At 41.6% G+C, this 16,849-nt stretch overlaps 1 protein-coding gene across 2 annotated transcripts; it reads right to left on the bottom strand.

Annotated features, from left to right (window-relative positions):
- Positions 1–181: 181 nt before the first annotated feature.
- tcea1 (transcription elongation factor A (SII), 1) lies at positions 182–14,996 on the bottom strand. Of its 2 annotated transcripts, none has more exons than XM_088326161.1 (10): positions 14,746–14,996; positions 14,317–14,379; positions 10,423–10,528; positions 10,255–10,351; positions 10,025–10,170; positions 9,885–9,941; positions 9,628–9,782; positions 5,676–5,822; positions 5,515–5,586; positions 182–852 (listed from the first exon to the last, which is right to left on the bottom strand). In XM_088326161.1, exons 1-10 carry the CDS (start codon positions 14,818–14,820, stop codon positions 844–846), a joined length of 927 nt encoding a protein of 308 aa, XP_088182287.1. In that variant the 5' UTR covers positions 14,821–14,996; the 3' UTR covers positions 182–843. The 2 variants fall into 2 exon arrangements, with proteins under 2 accessions (XP_088182287.1, XP_088182294.1); XM_088326168.1 differs by having other exon boundaries at positions 10,025–10,167.
- Positions 14,997–16,849: the final 1,853 nt, after the last annotated feature.

The following is a 16,849-nucleotide window of genomic DNA, read 5'->3' as shown; positions in this document are numbered from 1 at the left end:
AAGGAAATTCAAATTTCTCAACCTACAAGTACTTTAAAATCAGTGTTGTTCTTTAATTAATGAGGGGTTTTTTTCATACCACTAGGAGGCGCTACATGAACCAATGCCCCCTTAATGTTATTAATCAAACACCAATATATGTAGATATTTTGTTAAGTATGACAGTAAATGAAGTGGGAAGGACAATTAAAAAGCTTTTTATTATGAAAGGAGTTGAGTTCAGTGCTGCCAGTCAGCACTCAGTTTGTGCTGGCAAGTTGGAACAAAATAATAATTAAAAAAAAAACAACCGAGATTCAAAGTGACAAAAATGTTGGGTCAGTCCTATCTTAAGGCACCAATGTATTTACAGCTACTTAACACTGTATGGATTCAGTTTTTCATGATTTGCTTGAAGCCATCAGAATGATAATCACCAATCACCTTCTTCTTAATCAAATGGATTTGACTTTATTGGGGAAATTAAATAAAACAATATGTTAGTGTTGTGGAGGGAAAACATAACACTGTCCACTGTGTTAAATCTACATTTATAAAAAACTGCTGATAAAAGAACAAGTCAAGCTTGATTGCATACATCTAGGAAGTGGAAACAGACTATAAACAATAGTAAAAGTTTGCATTTGACAGAGAGGGCGGGATTGACAATTAGCTCAAACTATGCACAGCAGGGTTTAGTCCAATTCCGAGGCGAGAGGCATCCTTTTACATGGCATCTGGTGTACAATGCATACACCACGTGGTAAGAAAGAAAGAAAGAAGCTCCAATCTGAGGCCCATTGACAGGACCTGGTCCAGGAATTTTTCTACTCATCCAAGCGTCAAAAGAAGGTAATGGCACACTCAACAGAACTAGGACAAAGAAAAATATACGCATCAGTGCATTGACAATTTCCAAACAAAACAGCAGCCAAGATGAATTTATTGACAACACAAAATAAACCTAAAATTTTCAATGTATATATTTGTCATTCATAGGCAGATTCACCATCATTTACACAAAAGAGTTGTTTCCCTCGTTGCACTTATTTGTGTTTATATATTTCAGGATGACTTGCTGTTTTCTCCATTCTCTAATATTTGGCTCTGGTACCATGAGTAAAAATAAAGCGAAGGAAAAATAACTAATGCCTTTCTGTGGTAGTCTAGTGTTAGGGTTCCGGGCTCTCACTGCAGAGACCCAGGTTCAATTCTGGTTACATTTGAGTGATATATTCCATTAATCAATCTTTGCACAAATACAAAAACATATTTCCGTAAAACCTCGTGTATACGTTCAACCAAACTTTGAGTTTATTTTTTAGGTTAAAAAGGGTGTTTTACAGCATCTATCCATCTACCCTGGTCATATCCCTCGAGAGGGGTGACGGACAGCAAGACGAACACTTACACAAAAACTAAGAAAATAAAAAATGGGAAAAAGTAGCAAAAAACACACATATTTTATTTTTTGACCATGGCCTACCCCAATGCCCCAAAAAGTTAAGCACCTCGCCACCCAAGTCGATCATGCTTTCGTCACTCCAGATGAAACGGGACACAACACACTCTTCGGTTCAACAGCAGGGCCTGACAGCTTTAACTGGTTTACCCCTGCCGCATCATACGGGTGCTCTGCCCATCCCTTAGAACACATGTGTAAAACAGGCAGCCCGCGGGTCAAATCAGGCCCGCTACGAGATTGAATCCGGCCCACGAGACAACACTCAGAGAAGCGCAAGAGAAAAACAAGCTGCAGGTTGAAATATGTCAACTTGATGTTGCCAAAGCCAGGTGCCTCTCACAAAGACACTGTACTTGTATATATTTCTCTCTCTCTCTCTCTCTTTCTTTTCCACCCTTTTCTCCCACTCTGTCTGTCTCTTTCACTCTCTGTCTCTCTCTTTTTATCTTCCTTTGTTGCTCGTCTCTTTCTCTCTCTGTGCCTTTTAACCTCTTTTGCTCTAACTTCCTTTTTTCTTTTTCTCTCTTTTCTCTTTCTCTCTTCATACCCTTTGCGCTTTCTTTTCTCTCCTTCTGTCTTTCTATTTCTCTATGGATTTTCTTTCTTCCTCTCTTTCTGTTCTCTGTTTTTTTATCTTTTGTTTCTCACACTCTCTCCCCCTCTATTTTTCTTTCTTGGTCCCGCCCTCTCTCCTTTTCCCTCCCCTTTTCTCTTATTTCTTTATCTCTCTTTTTCTTTCGCCTAATTTGACTATTCTGGCCCCCGAAAGAATGTTTGTTCAATCGTGTGGCCCCAGAGTTAAATTGAGTTTGACACCCCTGCCTTAGAACGTGTCAAAACATCCCACTAACCTTTCATATAATACAGAATATATCGTAATTTTTAGAGTTTAAGTGTTCACTCACTTTTTAGTAGTGGTATTGTAAGCTTATTACTTACTTTTTTTTAACAGTGTTTTTGTTTGAATATTTTTGAAATTTTGGGCTGCGGTCTCTAAAAAATTACATCTTTCTGAAATAGTAGCGACAATGTTCATAATTACAATTTTTTTCCCTATTATGAGCATCTTCATTTATAGGACAGTCAGATATAACTCAATTTAGCGCAAAAAAATGAATCCCACAATAACACAATGTAAATTTAAAAAAAAAAGGGGGGGGGGGGCGCGTTACAGTAATCCCTTACTGTAACGCAGTTTGTTTTTTGCTGTTTCGCTACTTTGTGGATCATCACCATTCGTTGTGATTTGCATTCTGATTGGCTAAACAGTTCCCCTGCCCCTTTTCTGCCTGTGTATGTCTTTGCGTTTAAAAACATTGCGGTTCAAACTGTACACAGCTGGATGAATCTACATTGCATATGCAGAAATTTATTTTCTTTTCAATTTCAAGTTTTTTTTAAGGCCATCATGTCAACGAAACGCTCTGGACCAATAAAAGCACCAAAACGCCAGGGAAAATGCTTTCTATTGCCAATAAAGTTAGACCCACAAAAGGAAAGTACAAGTGGTTTAAATAACGTTCACATGATGGTGACAAAATATGTGAAGTAGAGTGGATAGTTTTGAAATGTTCAGAATTATCTTTTGTTTACAACCAGACGAACAAAACTGGCAGAAGAATGATTAAATATTGTCACACTAATAACTTAAGTGTGTAATTTACTTTTTTGGGGCAAAGTTAAGACATCAGCCTTTATTGGGTTCCCAAAAGAGAGCCGCTTTATCTGCACAAGTGCCTAAACCGGTCAACCAATCATATTTCATAACCAATAAATGGTGCAATATAGTAGCAAGATTGTTTTTCAAAATTTAAATGTGAAAATACACAATTTGTTTGTGAATAAAATCATACAGTACTTTTATTTGTTGTTTAGAAAGTTGTTTTCACGCCACATTTTTGTCGTCCACATGATGGCGACAAAATATCATTGAAGTAGAGTGGATCGTGTCCTTAATAAAGTAGTGTGATAAAGCAGGAAGATTTTTTTAAAATTTTTAGTTTGACAGTAAAGTTACTTTTTATTTGCTTGACAGAAATAAAAAATATATAAATAAAAAAATTCAAGTCAGCTTGAGGGAGTTTTCGCAATAATGACCTCCTCGGTGGCCGTTTTATGTATATACTGGACTGTCTCAGAAAATTAGAATATTGTGATAAAGTTCTTTATTTTCTGTAATGCAATTAAAAAAACAAAAATGTCATACATTCTGGATTCATTACACATCAACTGAACTATTTCAAGCCTTTTATTATTTTAATATTGCTGAATTTGGCTTACAGCTTAGGAAAACTCAAAAATCCTGTCTCAAAATATTAGAATATCATGAAAAAGTATACAAGTAGGCTATTCAACTAATCACCTGAATCATCTAATTAACTCGAAACACCTTGCGAGGTTTCGTGAGCCTTAAAAACACTCAGCTTGGTTCAGTAAACTAAATCACAAGTATGGGGAAGACTGCTGATCCGACTGCTGTCCAGAGGACCATCATTGATACCCTTCATCAGGAGGGTAAGACACAAAAAGACATTTATCAAAGAGCAGGCTGTTCACAGAGTGCAGTTTCAAAGCATATCCACAAAAAGTCTGTTGGAAGGGAAAAATGTGGCCGGAAACGCTGCACAACCAAGAGAGATGACCGCAGCCTTAACAAAATTGTGAAGAAGAGCCGCTTCCAGAATTTGGGGGAGCTTCAAAGACAGTGGGCTGAAGCTGGAGTCCAGGTATCAAAAGCCACAGTTCGCAGACGTGTCCGGGAAATGGGCTACAATAGCCGTATTCCCATGGTCAAGCCACTTCTGAACTCAAGACAACGGAAGAAGCGTCTGACTTGGGCTATGGAGAAGAAGCACTGTACAGTTGCAGAGTGGTCCAAAGTCCTCTTTTCAGACGAAAGCAAGTTTTGCATTTCATTTGGAAGTCAAGGCGCCAGAGTCTGGAGAAAGGCTGGAGAGGAGCAAAATCCAAGTTGCTTGAAATCCAGTGTGAAGTTCCCACAGTCAGCAATGGTTTGGGGAGCCATGTCAGCTGCTGGTGTTGGTCCACTGTGTTTCATCAAGTCCAGAGTAAATGCAACTGTGTACCAAGAGATTTTAGAGCACTACATGCTTCCATCTGCTGAAAAGCTCTATGGAGATGAGGATTTCATTTTCCAGCATGATCTGGCACCTGCCCACAGTGCCAAAACCACCAGTAACTGGTGCACTGACCATGGCATCACTGTCCTTGATTGGCCTGCTAATTCCCCTGACCTGAACCCCATCGAGAATTTGTGGGGTATAGTTAAGAAGAAGATGAAAGACACCAGACCTACAAATGCAAATGAGCTGAAGGCCACTATCGAAGCATCCTGGGCATCAATAACACCTCAGCAATGCCACAGGCTGATTGCCTCCATGCCACGCCGGATTGATGCAGTAATCCCTGCAAAAGGATTCCCAACCAAGTACTGAGTGCATCAATGGACATTTTCAAATGTTTGATTTAGTTTTGCTGTTATAAAATTATTTTTTTACTTGGTCTGAGGAAGTATTCTAATATTCTGAGATAGGATTTTTGAGTTATTTTCAGCTGTAAGCCAAAATCAGCAATATTCAAATAATAAAAGGCTTGAAATAGTTCAGTTGATGTGTAATGAATCCAGAATGTATGACATTTTTGTTTTTTTAATTGCATTACAGAAAATAAAGAACTTTATCACAATATTCTAATTTTCTGAGACAGTCCAGTATATATATATATATATATATATATATATATATATATATAGCTGCGGAGTCATTTTTGCCCACCCGCACGTCTCGGCATGACGAACAAGTAAACAAATACTTGCCTGTAAAGTTGTTCGAATATTTTTGAAATTTGTAAATAGGGTTTGTTCTTTTGTTGCAGTGTATAATATAGCGCATCATAAATAAAGGTTTCTCCTTCGTGGAAACTTTTCGGAACACAACCACCATAAAAAAAACGGGGGATTGCTGCACGTATTTTTGTGTGCCATCTTTTTCGGCACAAAACCAAAAGGGCAAAAATGAATTGGAAAAAAAAAAAAAAATGAAGCAACAAACCTTCCACCGATTTCCGCATTGATTACAGAAGACAAACGTGGTCATGGGTTCATCAGCACTGCGAGTTTGAACCTAACAAAAACACAAAAAGGAGCCGTTACATCGCAATGACCCAAAGTCGCAAAATCGAAACGAAAGGTTGCCAGTCGGTGTTGACAGACCTGCGTGTAGGTGCAGCATTTGCCCTTGCACTTGCCACATGTGAACAGATCCGTCTGCGTGCCCCCCGTGGTGGCCATCTGGTGGTCTCTGACGGCTTCTTTGGTCAAGTTCTTTCTCATTTCTTTCAGTTCGTCACTGGCCATTTCCTGCACAAAGCCAGAGGAATGACTTATAACTCAGACAGCTGTCCTCATCAAGTTGTCCTCTACTTCATAAAACAAAGACACGAACAAAGATAAATCTAAAAAGGTTTTATTTTTCTCAGAAATACTGATTTGACTCTAAACATAGACAAAAGTGTGGTTGGTAAGTTATAAGAGTGGTCAAATCTGAGATATAGTGGCTGTAAAGCATCTAATTGTATAAAGGAAACCTTTCAACACATTCAAATAGAGACAGACAGACACAGACAGAGACAGGGACAAACTGAATAGACAGAGAGAGAAAAACAGAAAGGAATATTGATTGATTGATTATTGCTCCAGCGTAGGTCGGGGGGTCCCGTCCCTATGCGTTGAGCCGACCAGATGAACCAGGTTTTTCCAATGCTGGCAGTCTTGTGCCAGCTGTTCTGCATCCTCTACAGCAACTCCGTGTTGTTGGAGGTTGCCCCCGACGACGTCGAGCCATCGAGTGCGGCGTTTCCCTCGTGGTCGTCTCCAGCCTGCGGCCTTTGGGTCAAACTGGAGAATGGCTCGTGTCGGATGGTCTGGTGGTAGACGAAGGACATGGCCAAACCAGCGGGTGCGGCGTTGTGCGACCAAGGAAGATGCTCGGGGCTGGCACGTGCGGGCTCTGAGCTCTTTATTGGAGACTCGCTGGGGCCACCTGATGTTCTTGATGGTTCTGAGAGCCCTGCTATCAAAACCGTCGATTCTTGTGGCCAGGGTATCGTTCAGGGGCCATGTTTCTGAGCCATAAAGCACGATAGAGAGTACGGCGAGGTTGTAAATGCGGAGCTTCATTTTGCGTGCGATAGTCTGGTGCCGCCAGAGTGGTTTCCAGAGAGATTGCAGAGCAGATGCTGCCAGGGCTCTTCTGCAGAGAATCTCTGGTTTTAGGTCCCCATTGTCTGTCACCATGGACCCCAGATACACAAAGCTCTTGACAGGCTCTAAGATGTCGCTACCAAATTGGATGGGAGGTGGATCTGGTCCATCACCGACATACATGAACTTGGTTTTCGTCCAACTCACTTGGAGGCCAAGCCACGCTGCCTCTTCGCTGTAAATGCCCAGAGCGTCTCTCAGCTGGCTGTAGGAAGTGCTGAGCATGATGGTGTCGTCAGCATACTCCAGGTCAGTCAGGTGGTAGTTGCCGAAAGACACTCCGGGGATGCGCTCACTAACCCTGAACATCAGATGGTCGATGATGCAATTAAAAAGGTCGGGAGCAGTTACGCAGCTTTGACGAACGCCGCTGGAGATAGTAAACCAGTCGGAGTCAATGCCGTTGATACGGACACAGCTCTCTGTGTTGCTGTAGAGCAGCTTGAACAGGGCTATGATCTTGGGTGGTGCTCCAAGAGCTTGGAGGATGTTCCACAGTGAAGAGTGGCAGACGGTGTCAAAGGCGGCCTTCGGATCAATGAATCCGATATACAGATGGTGATCTTTACAGAATTCACGGGTCTTCTCTATCAGCAAACGGACGGCAGAGATGTGGTCCGTTGTGGAGCGGTTGGGCATAAAGCCAGCCTGCTGGGGACGGCGGCATCTTCTGATTGCTGGAAAGGCACGGCTCAGCAAGATCCTGGTAAAGACCTTGCCCGGGATGGAGAGTAAGGTTATACCTCTGTGGTTTCCACAGACAAGCCTGTCACACTTGCATTTCCAGAAGGGCATGATGACTCCTCTGGTCCAGTCGGTGGGCAGCTGCTCTGATTCCCACACCTGGTTGAATAGGCAGGTTAGCCACTTCACCATGCCATCACCGCCGGCCTTGAGCATCTCACCGGTAATGGCACAGATGCCGGGGGCTTTCTTGGTGTTCAGCTTCTTCAGAGCAGCTCTCACTTCCTCGGGTGTTACAGGGTCTGTGCAGCAGGCGTCGCTAGGAGGTGCCGTGTTTGCAGCCACTAGGAGGGTGGGATCAGCCGGGATGGTGCTGTGCTGCAAGAGGAGGCTAAAGTGCTCCTTCCAGCGCGCGAGGCAGTTGGCTTCTGTCATGATGAGGTTGCCGTCTGAGTCTTTTACCAGGGCTGTCTTCATGTGTGGGCCGCTACAGGCTTGGAGTAGTAAACTGAATACGCGGCTCATGTTGTTGTTGTTGGCCGTGGACTCAAGCTGTTGGGCTTCTGCCTGCCAAAACCTTTCCCTATCTTCAGCGATGGCCAAATTGCGCAGGCGGTTCAGTCTCCGATACTCCGTGAGGTCGCCTCGGAGCCGGGCCTCTCGCCGCTGGTCTATGATGTTGGGTGTCCTCTCTGATATCCAGGGCTTTCTCGGGGAGGATCGCGGGCGTCCGAGGACATTGTGAGCAGACTGGAGGACACTTTCCTTGAGGGCCGCCCAGTCTGTCAGCTTGTCAGGAGCCAGGGCATCGAGAGTGCGGCGGATGGAGCAACTGAAGTCTCTGGCGATGTTTGGGTCGCTGAGTCGGGAGGAGTCGGGGCGAGGCAGAGTCTTGTGCTGGTTGGCTCGGAGCTTTAGCTTGAGCTGGGCCACCAGCAGACGATGGTCTGTGTTGCCAAGCTGTGCTTGTCTGAACACCCGGCAGTTGGTTACAAACGACTTCCAGCGTCGTGATATCAGGATGTGGTCCAATGCCTTCCTGGTTCTGCCATCTGGGCTGTACCACGTCCAGTGATGGATGCGTTTCTGGGGAAACCAGGTGTCAGCAACACAGAGGTTGTTTTGGTGGCAGAGGAGGAGGAGGCGGTTGCCATTGTCGTTTGTTGTGCTGTCAACGAAGGTGGTGCCGACAGGTGAGCCGGGGGACCGATCATTGCTGGATAGAGTGGCGTTGGCATCAGTGAGGATGATGGTGACGTCGTGTGGTGGGGCTTGGTCGACCGCCTGGTGGAGTTGGTCAAAGAACGCGTCCTTCGCATCCTCATCAGCGACATCGGTGGGGACGTAGGCCACGATCACTGTCACCTTGCCGTGATGGTGGAGGAAGCGAGCAGACAGTAGTCTGTCGCTTATGGGTGTCCAGCTGATGAGGGACCTCCGGAGGCCTTGTGGAATTGCAAGAGCCACACCGTAAAGGCCGGTCCGACTCTCGGGTCCACTCCAGATGTAGCAATGTTTGCCAGCTGTTGTTTCACCATTGCCTTGCCATCGTACTTCACAAAACCCTGCCAGGGTGATGTTATAGCGACAGAGCTCTCGGGACAGCAGGGTGGCAGCTCCGGGGCGAAGGAGTGTCTGGACATTCCAGGTGGCGACACGGGTCTTACGACGAAGGTCGATCCGTACTCGTTGGTCGGGGGCAGGCTGGGGTCTGTTACCGTGTTGGTCAGTCCGGCTTCTTTCTCTGGTCAGTTTCATAACAAAGGGGGTTTCTCCTGGGTGAGATGTTAGCCCTCCGCAGGATAGTCGGTTGGTGGGGCTGCCACCTCACAGCGTACCGACACACTGGGGTCTTTGTTTGTCTGGAACCTACCCCGGATACCGGCCCGCCATGGGTGACCCTACCAGGAGCAAGCTCCCGACGGTATCGCTCTCCAGGGTCATTGGAACACGCAAGCCCCCTCGCCGCATCAAGGCCAGACCCATCCGAGGGGGAGAAAGGAATATAAGGGTCTAAAAAGTTTGTAAATCAGGTTACATACGTATCTTTAAATGAAAAGAAATATTTATGCAACATAATTTAATTGTGTACAGTACATACATTTTATGGACAAGCATACTGTCTTCATAAGAGGTCCTTTTTGTCTTGAGTTAAGCAACTCGGGAAAATATCACTGTACTACATTATCAACCAAAATTATATGCATAATACGTTTACCTCTGCAGTCATTTTGGCCATGCGCTCAGGGGTGAGACTCCCACACAGCACAGTCCTCCTCAAATTGGGATTCTTCATGTCTTTTAGGTTGGAAATTCGGCTACGGACCCGGTTTTTGTACTTCATGTCGGTGTTTTTGAACTCTTTGAATATGCGTGAAGAGCGGCGGTTAAGGGAACCAAGCCAATACATTTGCTCAATGAAAACCAGGACCTACTACCACCAGACTCATGTCGTGCTTTCACTAAGAAGGATATTTTCCTCTATCTGTGCTCCTAGTTCGTCACAGTCTGCACCAATGGCGATGTAGTCGCCTGCAAGAGTAAAGCTACCATGTGAATCTCTACCAGTACGACAACCACAATAACAAACTGTCATCGGGTGCTAGCATCGGTACCTCCGGCCTGAAGAGCGTTGGACAGCATCTCTCTGCACTTGATCCGTACGGAGTCAGAAGTGCCGGGCGCACGAGGGAAAGTGTTGATTAGAGAGTTGGAGACGTCGGCGTGTTCGCTCTTGCTGCTGGAGTTACTGCTGGAGCTGCTGATGTGAAGCAATGTGACAGACATAATCCACACGCGAGACAGGAAAACGAATAAATAATAGCACTAAAGGGACAAATGTTACCTTTCTTCTTTCGCCTCCGGACTTCCCTGCGAGGGAGATGCGGGGGCTGTTTCTTTCCTTTTTTCATCTGAGGATTTGTCGCCACTCGCGGGCTCGTCTGTGAGTAAAAAGATGGAAGAAATACATTATAATTTCATCCCAACATTAAAAAAAAGCATTTTTACTTGCCCAAAAGCTTTTTCCATGATTTGATCAAAGACTTGGCCAAAGATGTCACCTCGTCATCTGTGCTCTGTTTGCGAATGGCGTTTACAGACATCCCAATTCTGGTCGACTGTTGTGGACAAGAGAAAGAATATTTAGTCTCAAAGATTACCAGCAATTCCGGTAATCAGGGTTGAGCTGAAATTTTGGCTCAAAAGGAATTTTTATATATATATAATGTCACAAAAGTGAGTACACTCCTCACATTTCTGCAGAGATGTCATTAAAATGTTTAATAGAACATCACTGAAGAAACATCACTTTGACACAATGAAAAGAAGCATGTAAACAAAGACCGTGGCTTACTGGAAAGATATATGCTGGTCTGATGAGAAAAAGATTCATTTATTTGGCTTTGATGGTAGGAAGCATGTGTGGCGGCGACCAGGTGAGAAATACAAACATGTTTGCGTTATGCCTAAAGTCAAGCATGGTGTTGGTAATGTCATGGTTTGGGGCTGAATGAGTGCAACTGGACGTGGGAAGTTGCATTTTATGAAGGAAAACACAAATTCAAGTATGTACTGTGAAAAAGTGGAGTAGAGAATGATGCACTCGCACCAGAAAGGGGATCGCAGGGCGCATTTGTTACCGGGGGTTTAGCTACTAATATTTAAATATTTTGAGTTTTTGGAGGGAAAAAATAAATATACACTGATATATAAGCTTTACAGACTATCTTTCATTGTGTCAAAGAGATGTTTCTTCAGTGTTGTTTAATTCAAAATTATGATGAAATCTCTGCAGAAATTTGAGTGACGTATACTCACTTTTGTGACATACTGTGTATATGAGTGTGTGTGTGTGTGTATATATATATATATATATATATATATATATATATCTATATCATAAAAATAAATAACTGGTGTATTTTGCAGGGTTTTATATTAGGGAGGAAAAGGCATACTATGGGATATTTTTACCAAAGACCATTATTGAAAGTGATGAGATTTTGTGACTTGAGCTGGACTTTTTGCAAGACGACAAATTATGAGAACATGGAGCAGTAACATAATTAAACAGGATAAAAACTATTCTTAGTTATTCATCTGCAATCAATTTCATTGTTCTCTTAATAAAAAGGGAAGTATTTATAATAGGAACTGTTATTTTTCTGAAACAAGACTTTAAAAAGTCTCAGCAACAGTGTGTATTATTTGACCATTACATGTCACTGTGTTGTGCAACCGAAATCGAGTGCTAATTAGCACGTTTAGATGATAGGCCATGTATTTTTGCTCTCTTTCAAATGCTGTAGTTTTTTAATGAAGCCTTTCTAACAAGGAGGCACGAAACAATACACGCCCCCTTTAAAAATCGGGAACCTGAAAATCAATGTATGGAAAGTAAAATACCAAATGAAGGAAAAGTGCATTGTTGGGATTCAATGTATTACTTCAATATTATCAGTCATTTTTCTTCTGCAGAGGAAAGAGAATTGTATGTATTTATGTTATTTGTTTTTGCTATAAGTATCAAAGACCATTCCAGATTTGGATATCAGTTTGAGAAAATGGGGTATCAAACATACTTAGAATACTCAGAATCAAGCTGCCAGGCTTTTCTTAAAGCAAGTTGTTATATTTCTATAAATTATAATTACATCAAACGTAAATCTTGTGAGGTTTAACAGAACAATTCAATTGCGTGTGACATTGAATATCTCAAATAATAGATTTCTTCTTATTTTCAAGTCATGCTTAATAGCGGTCAACCAATACGTTTTCCTCATATTTTATAAATGTTTTGATCATTTCAAAAAAAATTTTAGGAGGTAAAAGAAATGGTTTTTTTTGGGTTAGACGAATTTTGTCTTGCCAATTTGGGCTCAAATCCGGAAATCTCAGTCACTAGTAGCAGGCCACAACGTCATCGTAGATCACTAATACTTTACTGTATTATCACGGTACACTATTAAATGTTATCCTTGTATAAGCATATTTTTGGTAAAAACAATTAACTTGTTTACATAAATTATAGTGTTTTATTGTACTTAGTCTGTCTTGCAGTGAGTAAAGTCAAGTCAAGTCATGTTTATTTGAATAGCCCTTAGTCACACAGAGAATTAAAGGGCTGCACAAATCAAAGACGAAAAAAGTGTTCAAATGCAATTTTTTGAGTGTCAATTTTTTTGCATTCACTTTTTCCTTTGATTGAAACCATTTTTTTTATCGACGTAAAGGTTTTTTGTTTGAAAATATTTTTTTCTTTGATTGAAAGTTTTTAATAGGTGCCACATTGTGATTGTAAGGTTTATTATCACTTCATAATGGCAATTGGAATTGTTAATTATGTAGGGGTTAATGAATTTTTGTAGCATTTTTGTAGTAAGATTTTTAAGTATTTATGAAGTATTTTTGTAGTAGTATTTTTCTAATATTTCAGTAGTAAGTTCTTAGTATTACTGTAATTGTATTTTTGTATGATTTTTGTGGTATTTATGTTCCATTTCTGTAGTAGAATTCTTGCAGTATTTCCACTGTAGTATTTCTGTTATATTCTTGGAGTATTTTTGGCGTATTTCTTCAAAAAAATTCTGCAGTATTCTTGTAGTATCCCTGCAGTAGTGTTTTGCATGATTCTTGTAGAATTTCTGCAATCGTATTTTTGTAGTATTTCTGCGATATTTTAGTTGAAATTGTATAGTTCTGTAGTATGTTTGTAGTACTACTGTCATTGTATAATAGTATTTTTGTGCAGTAGTAGGATTATTGCAGTATTTCTGTTATATTCTTGTAGTAGTTCTACAGTAATATTTGTGTAGTACATCTTTAATAGGATTTTAGTCATATTTCTGTAGTGTTTCTGTCGTAGTATTTTATAGGATTCTTGTAGTATTTCTTCAGTAGTATTTTTGTCGCATTCTTGTCGTATTTTTTTCAGTAGCATGTATGTGGTAAAAAAGCAAGAAAGATATTTAAAGACTCGTTCGTGTTGTTTACTGAGTAAATAAACGCCTTTACAGAAATAATATAGGTAGTCAGTTTTGCTGAGAGTAAACAGGTGCGCGTAGTGTTTTTAAGGTTTATTATTGCTTAATGGGGTGAATCGAAATCATTAATTTGGAGAATTTGACAGGTCTTTTCTTATTATTGTTGCTGTTTGACGTTGTCTCCTATTTCAGGGGAAAGAAAACTCATAAAACGGTTCACCTACATCAGGGGTGTCAAACATGCGGCCCGGGGGCCAGATCAGGCCCGCTAAGGGATTGAATCCGGCCCGCGAGACAACGCTCAGTGAAGCGCAAGAGAAAAACGAGCTGTAGGTTGAAATATGTCCACTTGATGTTGCCAAAGCCAGGTGCCTCTCACAAAGACGGTGGACTTGTATTTCTCTCTCTCTCTCTTTTTTTCCCTTCCCTTTTTCTCTCTCTCGCTGTCTCTCTTTCACTTTCTGTGTCTCTCTTTGTCTCTTTCTCTCTCTCTTTGTCTTTTTACCTTATTTTGCTCTCTCTTCCATTCTTCCTTCTCTCTCTCGTCTCTCTTTCTCTCTCTCTTGCTTTCCCATTCTCTCCTTATCCCATTCTCTCTTTCTCTCCTTTTTTCTCTCCTCTCTTTCTATTTCTCTTTGGATATTTTTCTTTCTCTCTTTCTTTCCCCCTCTCTCATTATTTGTCTTTATCTCTTGTTTCTCACGTTTCACGTTCTCTCTCTCTCTTTTTTTCTCTCTCTCTCTCTCTGTCCCACCCTCTTTTTCTCTCTTTCGCTTTGTCTTATTTCTTTCTCTCTTTTTTTCTCTCTAATCTACTAGTCCGGCCCCCGAGAGAATGTTTGTTCTATCCTGTGGCCCCCGAGGTAAATTGAGTTTGACACCCCTGACCTACATCTTAACACCATGCACTGTTGTGTTCTGTACCTGTAGTAGTTCCAGTGTCATTGGGACGCTGCGTAGCTCTTTAAGCAGATCTAAAGCGCCAGACTGTGAAGGGAAAATGTCCCGTTAAACAACGACCAGCTCTTAACAAGCCACAATAATCAAATTCCAGAATCTCAAGTTCGATGAGCTGTTCTGAGACTTGCTACCGTTGTCGTTGCTAGCAGCTAACAGTTAGCTAAAAAGCTATGTCTTAAAACAACAACATATAAGTGAGCACCCATTGGGATATCTTTCCTGACACTTTTGAAGGATTCAATATCAACAAAAATGCCCCAACAAATGCGACATTGCCCACAGAGGAGCGTTGAGTCCAAAAGTGAGCCACTTCTGTCTCTTGCCGTCCCCATCAGTGGCTGATTAGCCAAACACCCGCCTGGCATTCATTGCATCCATTGCAGTGCCGCTCACCCCGTTCTTCTTCTGCGCCATTTTGTCCATTTTCTTGGCAATTCGAATGATCTCCTCTTCCTCCCGCTTGCCCATGGCGATCGGGCGACCTAGATCGGAACGCACGAAGAGAGCCGTTCAAAGCAAAAGGAAAAAAGAGGCGGTCGCAGATGGAGAGCACGCCACACCGACGATAGCAGCGCCGCTCGAGGAGCTAGTCGGCGGACCGCGGAGCCTCCGCTGTGTAGCAGACCTGACTAATCGATCCGCAACAGATGTAAGGACGGGTAATAGAAACGGATAACCAAAACAAAGACTTCAATGACAGATATTTTTACGAATTTGAATATTTGTCACGACATAGAAAATGCATTGTTGTTGTCATTTATTGTAAATATGCATTTCAAGTACTGAAAGGATCACAATTTTAAGATCACTGCATTGGCTCCCTGTGCATTTTAGGATCATTTTAAGGTGCTTTTACTAATTTTGAAATGTCTTAATGGGCCTTCTTATGTCTGGTTTGATTTTATTATATCAGCCCTCATGGTCCTCGAGATCCTCTGAGTGGATTGACTGGCTTCTTAGGGCGAGGACCAAATCCTAAGGTGAAGCAATATTCAGCCACTTTGGTCCTCATCTATGGAACAGTCCCTTCATGTTTTCAAGAGGAGGCTCAAGATCAATCCATACATCCATTTTCTGCGTCGCTTATCCTCCCTAGGGTCGCAGTGGGTGAGGGGGGACCCACTTTTTTAATATGACTTTTAAATGATGTTATTTATTTAGTTTTATTTGTTTAACTTCTCATCTTTCACTGTTTCATACTTTATTTTCACTTTACATTTTTATGTTATGTTCTGCCGTTGTTTTTATTTATATAACACAGTGCGCAAAAGTGAGACCAATGATTATGATTTGGTGCACACCTCAGCCCCCTTCCAAATAGTATTACTGATAGCATTAGTATTATAGCAGAGATGGGAAGCTGTGTGGTTGCTGTCATTGACTTTTTGGACATTTTTACAGGCTCAAGGTGTCGTTGCTGTCATGGACTGTTAAGACAATATCTACATATTACCTATGTTTTTTGATGTTCACTATGTTTGTGTACTGTTACCCAATACTAAATCTATTCCACCCTGGTCATCCTAGAAGGGGGATTACCACTTGTGAGGCCTCTTCTCAAGGTGTCGTATTTTTCTCATGCTGAGGTTTCTGAGTTTTTCCTTGCCCGCTTGTAGGTTTCAGATCAGGGGATCGTGTAATTATGGCCTGTGCAGTCCTTTGAGACATTTTGTGATCAACGGCTATACGAATAAATGTGACTTAATTAGCAAGCCTACAACAAGTCAAGACATACGGTATTTTTTTTCCTCATTGCATAGGTTATCTTCCATTATCTATGAACAGCTTTTATTCCAAAGGAGCAGCACTTAAATTCCATGTTAAGGTAAGACAATACTTTTTTTTAACTATTTTTGTGTATTTCGTTCTTGTTCTGTCATTCAAATCATGAATAAAATGTAGGTTCATTCATTTGTACATCTGACTGTGCCTCACCAGACATTACTAGGCACGTCACTGGTAATAATTCACTCAGAATTGATCCAACCCCCCATAGGTGGTTTTTCAAATACCATTTCCAATTAAACTTGTATTTTTCTTGCAGTGAAATCTACAAGCTGTTTGGGAATGCTCACACTAGTGACCCTTTCATCACCTGTTTAGGCAGTACACTGAATTTATTCAGACTCTCCTCCTCTGCAAAACCTTCCAGCTAATCCCTATTAGGCACAGCAAATCTCCTATCTGATTATGCAGCCTACTTGTTAATGGTAAGTAACTGCTGCTGTCTCCTGTGCAAGAAAGTGGATTCATCCGTTGGAAAAAAAAAAAAAAAAAAAAAAAAAACGTTTTATCTGAAAATAATTTTCAGGTTGCAAATCACCAAAATCAATATCAGTGCTTGTGGCCAATTAGGCCAAAGTTCAGTTTCTTTATTTTTATGAAGCTACTTAATACGAACCCATGACGTCATACCCCTGGCAAAACTGTGAAACAAGTCAGATATTTAACGTTCCAGTTGTTTTTGTTGCATTGTGACAAAATGCCAGGAAAGGAT

The sequence above is a fragment of the Urocampus carinirostris genome, chromosome 1 (genome assembly GCF_059441175.1).
Source record: "Urocampus carinirostris isolate Australia breed hairy pipefish chromosome 1, RoL_Ucar_1.0, whole genome shotgun sequence".
NCBI lineage: Eukaryota > Metazoa > Chordata > Actinopteri > Syngnathiformes > Syngnathidae > Urocampus > Urocampus carinirostris.
The sequence above is the reverse complement of the archived record's forward strand: the minus strand, read 5'-3'. Positions and strand labels throughout refer to the sequence as shown.

Bases quoted from the DNA above. Each gene is read 5' to 3' on its own strand.
- tcea1 (XM_088326161.1), bottom strand. From the start codon at position 14,820: ATGGGCAAGCGGGAGGAAGAGGAGATCATTCGAATTGCCAAGAAAATG. The intron at 10,352-10,422 runs GCAAGTAAAAAT...TTTTACTCACAG, and splicing joins ATCATGGAAAAAGCTTTTGG to ACGAGCCCGCGAGTGGCGAC. The intron at 9,783-9,884 runs ATATCCTTCTTA...GCCGCTCTTCAC, and splicing joins AGGAGCACAGATAGAGGAAA to GCATATTCAAAGAGTTCAAA.